The sequence below is a fragment of the Hyposmocoma kahamanoa genome, unplaced genomic scaffold (assembly GCF_003589595.1).
Source record: "Hyposmocoma kahamanoa isolate Upper Pololo Valley unplaced genomic scaffold, ASM358959v1 92, whole genome shotgun sequence".
NCBI classification, from domain to species: Eukaryota; Metazoa; Arthropoda; class Insecta; order Lepidoptera; family Cosmopterigidae; genus Hyposmocoma; species Hyposmocoma kahamanoa.
Window position 1 is genome coordinate 23,246,824 of NW_020654748.1, and position 11,471 is coordinate 23,258,294.

General features: G+C 36.3%; 1 protein-coding gene across 4 annotated transcripts in view; it reads left to right on the forward strand.

The window, feature by feature from the left end:
- The first annotated feature begins 1,655 nt into the window (after positions 1–1,655).
- The window catches only part of LOC113236420 (uncharacterized protein ZK1073.1), a 152,991-nt gene continuing 143,175 nt past the window's right edge, over positions 1,656–11,471 (forward strand). For 2 of the 4 annotated variants that reach the window (XM_026472466.1, XM_026472469.1), the window contains exon 1: positions 1,656–1,803. In XM_026472466.1, the coding sequence (XP_026328251.1) occupies positions 1,765–1,803 (39 nt within the window). In that variant the 5' untranslated portion in view covers positions 1,656–1,764. Of the gene's footprint in view, positions 1,855–11,471 lie in introns of all 4 variants that reach the window. The other 2 variants (XM_026472465.1, XM_026472467.1) reach the window with 2 other exon arrangements.

An 11,471-nucleotide genomic window follows, 5' to 3' on the forward strand; every position in this document is an offset into this window, starting at 1 on the left:
ACATATTGAAGTACACGGTGCTTTGGAGGCTTTATATGAGATAACGATTCCAAACATTCTTGAACTTAAGACGCCGCATACAATTTAGCATAGGTATCCATTTACTAAAACGTCACCTGTCCAAGTTGTTCCATAACACGATTAACAACTAATCAGCCCTTCTGTGGGTACATAATGTAGGCACCGTGATACTTTCTAAGGTTTCGTATTATGTTTGTTTGTTGTCACTTCCACTCGCCCTTTACTGTCTCCTACATTATTATTATGCTGTCTATTTGTAGACATTTGTCATTGATAATGGATGGCTAGTAATCGATAAACCAACAAAGGCAAGTACACAAATGGAACGGCCTAACAAATAATTACGTTCGGTTTTGGATCTTTTGCTTGCCTCAGCTTGTCGGGGAATAGCTTTACATGCGTCTTACAGACACATGGTGTCCTAAACAATTTTGATAATACAAATATTGGAAATGAAACTATGTTTTCGGATTTAAATCGCGTATATTTTTTTTAGAATTAACCAACATTTCGGGGCCTTTACAGTTCCCATGATCACAGTTGTGTCAGCCGATTTAGATCAAAATTATTAAAAAAAAGAAAGAACCGATTTCATACTTTACTTATTACGTTTATGAAGTACGCGTACATATAAACTGAAACTAAAACCTTAACAATCGATCTCGATTGATCCCCTAACTTTGCACCCTTAGAGGTGGAATTTATTCTTCAAATTTAAATGAGACCAATATTGACGTACTCACTTTCTAACAAAAAAAGAATCATCAAAATCGGTTCACAAATGTCAGAGTTACTGCGTACAAGTTGCGTACATAAAAAAATAAAAATACAGCCGAATTAAAACAGAAAGAATTTTGAAGTCGATTAAAAATAGTTTCATTTCTTATGCCTAACAATCGCGAAAACTTAAGAACTCGATAAAACAAATGTCTTTTAATTTTTTTATAAATAAAAAAAAATGCCATGTTTATTTTACCCAATATCATGATGTACCACGGTCAGTAGCTGAGTTGATACGAGTGGTAGCCCCGGTTTGGCAAACAGACGCGTGTTGGTTTGGGTGCAGTCTGAAGGAATTTTTCGAAATTTGAAAAACTGACACCACGTGCAAACAGCTGTCTACTGTAAATAGACTTTTGACCCAAACGTGCAGCTTGCACAGTTTTAAAATGCACTCTAAAGCATCCGCAAGAGCATTCTTTATTCCTAACACACTTCATATCATTACATCGCGACAACAATCTATTTGATATTCGCTTAACATTCGCTTTTAGGGTCATTTTTTAAATTTAAACAAAATATATATAAGTTGCTATAATACCATGTTAGTAAATGTTTTAATAATAATGTAGATTTCTAGTATTAACTATAGAAAGCAATAGTTAAAGTAGATGATCATACAAATCTTGTATAATATTTTAGTTAGAATTCACGCTATGTATATTATATTTTACTATATCAAGCAATGACTATTAACAATAAAGTATCGCTAAAATTTTCTAGAATTTAAAACCAAATTAATTACGAACTAAAGGAATTTTTATCTGTCAATTTATTTAACTTTCAAACTGAGATCGTGCTAAATCTTTAACTGTCAAACTAAGTTTTTAATTATCGAGCTGAGTCATGCTCCGCCCATCGTTGGTGCGTGGGCTGAGTCTCGACTACCCTGACCCATCGGACTATGGCATCGCCAGGAGTCGCCGGGCGTCCCTCTCGGCTGAACAGCGGCGCAAGCTGTCTATGCTGCGCACAACCAGCATCCCAGTTCCGCCTACCCCGGTGAGCCACATTTACCATTTGGTACCCTGCCCGAGAAAGTGCTGTCATCAGGTATAGTTTTAGATATACCACCCCTTTCATTATTTTGATGCTTGCTGCTTTTTGCGTTTAGCGGCTGACGCGTAGTCAGAGACAAAGGCTGTTTATGCCGTTGGATCGTGTCTCAACTTGGTCGAGGCTTCATATTAATGATTATCACTTGTTATGGCTTATTGGTATCCTGATATTATTCCATGGTCACAGGTTGACTGGCCAGCGAGAAAAGTGGGTCACAATGGTAACGCTGCAAGAAATTGAAATGAGGGTAAGGGACGGAATAGCCTTGAGCCGACCAGAAAAACCTTTACATCCATGCAATAAGAGCGACTTCCGTGTAACGTCATTTTAGCTCATATTACGTTGGAATAAAGATTTTTCTGACCGGTTTAATGCGAAACCTGTCAAAAAAAAAGAAAATGGCGGGTTTTTGTAGTTACAGTTTTATACGATTTAATTTATAGCTTACGTAATGCGTTGCGTCGGCTTTACGACGCTTGAACGGTGACCGCATTATACAGGATCAAGAGCACGTCAAGCTTGACACTTAAGATTTAAAACTCTATGCCGCTTACGATAAGAACGGTCCATAGTAACAAGTGTCAAGTTTGACGAGCTCTTGACTGTACGTTACTTTTTTATTCTCTGGTTACTACTGTACTACACATAAATTAGAACTACATGTGACATGACGCGTTGAAACGGAAAGCGTGCGCATCGGACAAGGCGTTACATTGCGACAGCGCATTGGTCGTTTGGCATTCGGTGCGTTGAAATCCTCGCGTCGCTTTTTGGATACGAATTAATACAATAAAAATAAAAAATTAAGATCTGATAGTATGGCTTATTAGACGGCGAGGCTTACTACTTTTAAAGCTGTCAACTGCCACTAAAGGACGACTATGTAACCGTTTGGAAATATCAGGAAAATAATAAGCAGTCACATCTTAATAAGTAACGATTAACTTGAGATAATCATTTAGCAAATAATCACGAAAGTCGAATGTAGAGATAATATTCTGTGGCTAACTTTAAAAGCCTATTACAATTCGATCCAGCGACTTGGATTAAGTCACAAAATAAAATAATAATATTATTTTCAAGGTGAGTAAGACAATTAGTTATTTTCACGATAAGTCAGGTGTAGGAATTCAAATACGAACGCGGCTGATTATCGTTTGTGTGATTAATAACAAAATTCGATAAATCCTTCACATTGTTCTGTCATTCGTTATTGTGCTAACTGTTTTGTTTATTGTTTGTTTTTAAATGTGTAAGAGTTTTATTAGTTAATAAGTTGTTTGTGTTTGTGTGTTTATTTAGATTAAGTTTGAATTTAACCTCAGCGAGAGTAGTGAGCGAATTTTTCTTGTCCACTACTAAAATCCACTAAATCTACTGAATTTATACCTTTTACAAACGAAATTTATTTATTTATTTATTCAAAATGCAAGTCCTAATAATACAAGTTCCATTTCAAGTATTTATTGCTATGACACCGGGGTATGGCATTTAGTTTATTTATTTATTGAAACAGGTATATAACACAGATTAACGCCATTAATTTCACAGTATGTAAAATTTGACGCGCAGTGCAAATATTGGTCCACACTTCCACCGACATGTACACAAAGCTAGTACTGATTGATAAATATTAACATCTAGTGAACAATATTTAAAATCTTCTATAAAATACAAATGTTAATCGTAATATATATAAATACTTAATATTAATTTTAATATAAAGTCTACATCAGATAAGAGTGAATATATAACACTGTATAGCGTGTCAACCCCATCTAGTGCGCCCGAAGCGTACTAGAAAGCGTCCTAACCGATATCGCGACGACCACCCATCCTCGAGGAAGTAGATTATGCTTTGCGAATGTAGATGGCGCTTCTCGCCATCGACCTTGGTTTGCTAAAATATCCATTTTTAAGGACCAAATATGGTAATAACGAAAGGACTTCCGGTAACTTCCGTTTTATACGTGATTACCGACCCACACCCCCGCGCGCTCCAGTTAGTGTCCAAGAGTCCGCGTCTAACACTGGATCGAATTAGAAGTCTTTCATGTGCGCGCGTCTTTTCTGCTGTAATTTTGTATTAGTTCCTGTTATAAGTATTTACTTACGTCGTAGTATCTGTGTAATATCTCTGTGCCCCGTTTTGTATAATAATAAATACCCATAGTGCTCTACCGACTGACTTACTTATTTAGCCTGGCCATAACTGTTAAATATTCAGCGAGCTATTAAGCGGGACTTCCGGGCGATAGACCCCTGCAGGGTTGTTACAGGGTTGTGACGTGACCTTGAAGGCACGCTGGAATAATTTACAAACCTTCCAGAAACAGACTGTAAACCGAAAAAGCAGCTCAGCTGTTGTTTTTAAATCAATTTTGTAAAAATTCCAGAACGATTAAGTTAGACAGATATATTGTTTTCATGCGGATTGATTCTTTTGTTAATAAATGTCACAAAATCATTAAATAATAATTTTTACAATACTAAAGAAAATAGAAAGCATCATGAATTTATCCAGATTCAGTAAGGATGTACATTGTTCGCGTTTTTTTAACATAAGCTGATTTTATTTATCCGCACCCTGCATCAGCAACAACCCTGGAAAATAGGAAGGGTGCCGTATGTGCACCTGGGGCCGTTCACCTTAGGCACTTTCGAGAACCGGGTGAGCTCCGTGACAATGGTCTGTGACAACCCTATCCGCGGGCTGATCTGCAGGCTTAGCATGAGCCCAAAGACGAGACCAAGTTATCTCTTCTTCGAAATGTCTATTTTCTCTCGAAGATAAAAGTTATCTCTTCTTGGAACTGTCATCGAAGAAGAGATAACTTTTGTTTTCGGACTTATGCTAAGCCTGCTGGGGTCTTTACCTAAACATATTATTATAAGGTCCTTGTACTTGCACATGTTATAGCACCCTACCCGTATAACCAAGATTCTGATAGGGAGCATCGCTTTAATCAAGACTGAAGTGTCGAAACAACCTCAAATGGCTTTGGTTGATTCCGTAACAATGAAAGTGTTGAATCAATCGCTTTGTAAAAAGTATATAGTAATATTTAGAATATGCACTGATTAGTATATGGTGTGAATATATGATTCTTTAAAAAATTCACGATAGAAAACCACTGTATTAAATAGGTGCTTTACATTATACCAATGATTTTTTCGTATCAACTGAACTAAATAGAACACGTATAGTGTACGTTTGACATTTTTCAAATGGCTTTAAATTAATTTGTAAAGTATTTCTAAAATAAAGCCAGTGTTCCTACCGTTCGACCCGCGCAATAGAACCTATTCAGCACCTAAGGGAAAATTTTGAATTCGATCTGAGATAGTATCTAATCTTATGTAGGTAGATATGGGAGTAATGGTTTCAGTGCCACCCATGGCAGCTTTTAGCAATCTACTCCTTCGTTACATACATAGGGCGCACTATAAGTTTCTGGAACTGGCCACTTACTTATACAATATTTAAAAAGTAATTGCAACATTTGAAAATGGAACTCTTTGGCTGTAGAATACAGTTTGTTTCATCTGACTGTCCCTTGTTTTTACATTGTGGCGTCATTTTAGAAATTGGTTGTCTACTTCACCATGGATTTAACTCGTGAAAATTTTCGTATTATGATTTTCTACGACTTCAAGTGTAATTTAATAGCTAATTTGAGCTTCGCTTGGCTTCAAACTGCTTTTGGCGATGAAGCACCATGCAAGATGACTATTTATAGCTGGTTTGCAGAATTCAAACGCGGTTGTGTGAATCTCAGTGACGAATTTCGTGATGGTCGCCCGTCCACAGCTGTGAACAACAAAAACATTGATGCTGTGCACCGTATGGTCAAAACAGACAGGCATGTGACATACCATGAGATTCGAGCATCTTCAGGCATAGGCATGAGTCAAATACAATCAAAACTACACAAATATTTGGGTGTGAAAAAGCTGTACTATCGACGGATCCCACACAACTTGACTGAGGCTCAAAAAACGAATCGCGTCACTTGGTGCAATGCCATACCTACCAAATTCAACGAAGAGGCGTCAAATTTGGTGTGGGACATTGTAACAGGTGACGAAACATGGATTTATAGTTACGATTCCAAAACAAAGCAGCAATCGAGCGTATGGGTTTTTCGAGATGAGCCGAAACTAACCAAAGTGGCGCGCGTGCAAAGTGCCTCTAAGCGGATGATTGCTTCTTTTTTTAATAAAACCGGACACGTGGCTACTGTTACTTTGGAGAACCGTTGTACCGTGAATAGTGATTGGTACACGACCATTTGTTTGCCGGAAGTTATTGACAAACTCCGTAAAAATAACCGTAAACGACGTATCATCTTGCACCACGATAATGACAGTTCTCACACGGCCAGACAGACAAATGAATTTTTGAAGGTGAACAACCTTGACCTTATGAGCCATCCCGCGTACAGTCCCGCACAGTACCTTTGATTTTTATTTATTTCCAAAAATTAAGAACCAGTTATGCGGTCAACGATTTTCGTCATCTGAAGAGGCTGTCGAATAGTATGAAAAATATGTTTCAAAGATTGTCACGGAGGAGTGGCGTAAATGTTTTTAAAATTGGTTCATTCGTATGAAAAAGTGCATTACGGAGAATATATTGAGAAAGAATAAATTCATTTGTGACCATTTATAGCAATGATATACTTTATTTATGCTCACTGATTTATAGTATTTTTTTCTTGTTCCTTCCGGAAGCTTATAATACACCTCACGTACGAGTTTATTTTATTTATTTATTGAAGTTCATCAGCAATTGTTACATCGATACATGTACATTTTACATTGGTAAGGGTATTTAGCTAGATACACAACTATTTAAAGATGTAACAGAGCTTGCATCAAATTGAGCAGAATGATCTTATTAGACAAAGAAAAAATTATTATACAGAGTATTATACAAAGAAAAAAGAACAAACTAAATATAACGATAACAATAACAATCAGAATAAAAAATATACATCCTAAATGTAAAGCTTTGGTGTAATATAATTTTTTGCAATTAATGCTAAGAATACTGCTAGTGCTAGCTAGTGCTACTGGTGACAGAAGAGCAACTATCTTTTTACGGGGGTATTGATGGAGAACGCTTAGTTTGAACGTTGATGTCAGTTGTGGGCAGTCAATCCTGTTAGTAAATAACTTGTGAAGGAAGGCTAGCTCCAATAGATCTCTGCGCTTTTCAAGATCATTTTGAAATTTTTTAATCTCATTTTAACTTTGCTATTAGGCATATCCGCGAATACGCACCACCCACGCACTTTGAACCGTATGACGAGGACTGCCGTTGACGCACTACAAGGCATAATAACCGCTATAATGCTGTTAAATCGATCGACCATTAACAAGTGTTAACCCAAATAACGCACATTCGTCTGCAGACTAAACACGGTCGTTTATGCAACACCTCGAGAATAGAATTTAACCTAACACCTGAATGGTTGGCGCACAATCGTTTTATGACAATCTAATGAAATTACGCAAGGCACTGAATTGATTATTCACTCTGTATAGAGGGTGTTGCTATAGATAGTATTTTCAGTCTCGTTACGTTTCCTCGACCCGAGATTTTCAAGACTATTCTAATAGTAGATACGTTATATAGTCAAAACATAATGTACCTACTTCATAATATCATAATATTAAATAAAAATCAATATTACAACGAATACAGCGACATCTCACATCAGCCTCTGGTAGCTGTAAAGATATCGACAGAGCGAGAAGCTTCATAGATCTCTCACAGATGTCGCTTACAGCGATGAAAGCTGAAAAAATACCAATAAAAAAGATCGGTGACAAACATTTACCGAAATTTGTGAGATCTGCTGACTCGATCTGTACCTCAGTTAAACTAAAATCATGAAATATTTCTTTTTATAAAAATGAAAGTTTTTTTTATATATTGGGCACGAAAAAAACAATCAGCGTTTTATGTAACTTCCGATAGAGGGGGCCTGATAATTGCCAAAGATTAATACTCTAAAGGCCACTCTACAGCTTTTTAATACTGTTTAATTAAGTGACTTGAGTCACAAAAATCTCGAAATTCCCGAGACTGAAAACACCTGTCTCGAATTTCGAAAATGCCAAAAATCATCGAGTTAGCAATTAGATTACTAGTATTCTGAAGTGACATCTACAAGATCTATAATGAAAAGGTAGTACGCATTTAAGTAGTATAAAAATATCAGTTTTTGTAATTAAAACACAATGTACATGAAAAACTGTGGAGGAGTACATATGACGGACAGATGATGTTTTACTACATTTTTATAGAGCTATATTGACTTTTTACGGGCTTTAAAATGCTTTTAATATACACCCACTATTCTCTTTGAAAAGATCTTAAGTTTACTTTTGAACGGGTTGGCGTTATTTACGTCAATCATTATTTACGTTATTTGAGCGAAGATACGTGTTTATTATTCAGGTTTCCGATTTTCGAGCGATAGCGGAAACGTGACATTTGAAAAAACATGGCGGATGTCAATAAGCCACGGAAGGAACAAGTCGTGCGCCTGGTGGTAAGCGACCCTACCTATTACAGTTGTAGAGCCACTCAGAGCTTTAAATCTGATGGGCACTGCCACTGCGCCCGTCATCTTGAGATATAAGTTGACAAGTCCCATGTGCCTGTAATTTCTGTAACTGAAGCTGAGGCAGAAACAGGTAAGTGTAGAGGGTACTTCACTGGAAGAACTCATCTAAAACCAGCTCTACCGCTACTGTGACTAAAGGCAAAAAATATACAGTAACCAATTTGACGTCTATACAATCTAGGCCTAGAATACGTAAGGTGTTGATTTTTTTAAAACCTTCTATTTTTGAAAACATATCTTCAAAGTTTTTTTTTAAATCGTCAGTAATTTGCAAATGGAATCGCCATTATTTATGAACGTGAGGCCGTCATGTAGGTCATTTTGCTTCATTGTCGTGACAGATTTAGAGCATTGTGAGACGCGCGACGAATCACGTAAACATACACCGACAGTATTGTGGTCGGATTTCAAAGGAACTTTTAGATTTATGTGATGGAAATTGAAGTTTTTCAAGATTTTATAAACATTATCAAAACATTTGAAAAACTTCCGGATCAAGGGGTTGACATCGAAAAACGTTAAAAACAAGTATACATTTAAAAGATTATTGAGATTTTTTCGCTCTTTTCTAACCGACTTAAAAAAGGAGGAGGTTCTCAGTTTGGCAGTACGTTTTTTTTTCGTACGTATGTTACGCGATAACTCCATTTGTGAATCGATTTTCATGATTCTTTTTTTATTAAAAATAGGGCACCTCACAAGTGGTCTCATTTAAATTTGAAGATAATATTCCACCTCTAAGGGTGGTAAACTAGGGGGTGAATGACTTGAGGTCGGTTTTATTAGTAATCTATATTGAGATTATCAACTACTGTAGGTGCCACTACATTTAATTATGAATACACTTCACTATACAGGCGATATCTAAGCATTACGTTATTACTCTTATGAGCAGGTGTAATGGGGCATTTAAAACAAAATTCGATATGGTGACATGACTAATATAATTTAGGCCACACGCTAGGAACTAATTTCAAAGGGTCACTGTTTTCGAAATCGATAAGCAGGACTATATATAAGTTATACACTGAAACAACAATGTTATCGAAATAAACAAGTTGTTATGTTATAGGTATAATAAAATACATAGGATACTTATTGTAATTGTATACGACAGACTTTACAATATCGTTATTAATTGCTCGATCAATTATAACTTCGCTGGTACAGAAGTTTGGCGTTGAGTTTACGTCTATGACTTTGAAAATCATAATCGTTTTGAAGATTCACGATCGCCACCAATTGAAATACAGGAAGCCACTGCTGGTTTAATTCACAGTGACAGACGAGGAATTACGTCATTCATCTTTACTAAGTTTTTACTCAAATCATAGTCTCTTTGGTTATACCAAACGTGATCATTATTTTTTTCTCTAAGAGCGGGACGCCTGTAAATTTATTATTGTTTTAAAAATAAGAGATATGATTAAGATAGCTACAAAATGCTTAAGAATAAAAAATAATAATAAAAAGACAATGACTTACAATTATATGGACGTCGGGTCCGCGCTAAAAAGTGTCCGCACTTGTAAGGCGCTAAAATCGTGTACAGAGCGCCAAACTCCGCTCTAGTCTTCATTTGTTCGACTGACAGCGCGATACTGCGATGACATTACAATTTAAATTTCGAATAGGTTGACTTGGGACATTTTTTTCGTTGTTTTTGTATTAGACCCGTTGTCCATTTATTTGTAAGTCAATGTAAAAAGAATTAAGATTGTTTAAGGAATAAAAAAATAACTAAGTTTGGTGCTCGATGTCTGGTTGGCTGGCTTTTTTAAATCTATTGTTACGTGTGTTTGTGTTCTGTAATTAGATGTTTTGCTGTTTTTCACACACCACCGAATGGAACAGTCCTTAATGTTGGAGATATTATCTTTATTACAATAAATACAGAATATTTTTGGAATATGCGGAGACGTAAACACAGGTCAGTTGTTGGCGCTGTACTATTTCAGTTTCCTAAAATGCGATTTCGATTTGATATTTAAAAGTGATAAAGGCCCGTTTGCCTCATGAGTTCTCAGGGATGGATGGCCCTTATTTCGTCTATATTTCTGGGTATATACTCGATGTAACAAAGCCACAAATTCATTAAAAGGGCTTTTTAATACTATAAGATACGATTGATGTTCAGAAACCAGTGAAGCAAAAACTTTATAGGAAATGAAACTATTTTTTCACTATAGTTACAATAGTTATTAATTAAATACCTTATTTTTAATTTTACAAAGAAAACATTCCAATTTACGCTACATTAAGTTTTAAAAAATTATTTTATTGAATGAATTTTTATTAAGTTTAATTTATTATTAATTATTAATAGAAATTAGAATAAAGTATATATATAAGTACTGCAGTCTTATGTCTGTTTGGGATTTTTTATTAGAGGAAATACAGGATCCCAAACTGGTGGTACGGAGAAACCATTTTCCCTGTTGAAATTAGGATGTTTTTTAATTTCAATGGCCTCTCGCAGCATCCTGGGTAGATAACGGACTTCTTTTGCAAGGACCTGGGGTTTGTCAAACTTCATTGAATGTGTAGGTTTATCCATGACATGCTCGCAGACTGCAGACTTGTTTACGCGACGGTGTTTGACATCAGCTATATGTTCTTTGACGCGGGTACAAATACTTCGCTTTGTTTGTCCAATGTAAGAGAGACCACACTCACAGTCGAGCTAGTAAACTCCTGCATCCTGTAAGGGGATGTTACATTTCACGGGTCTCAGGAACTGAGAAATCTTCCTCAGGGGCTTGAAATAGGTCTTGATAGATGCACGCCTGAGGACTCTTCCGATCTTGTCTGTAACACCTCTCACGTAAGGTGAGATGGCAGGTCTTCGCTCGACGGTTGGTGGTTTCACACGGGGCCTGCGGCATTGCAAAACTTTATAGTTAGGATTATAAAAGCAGCCTCTGCTAACTAAATATTGTAATTCTATTATTATCGCTTGCTAGCCTACTTGTA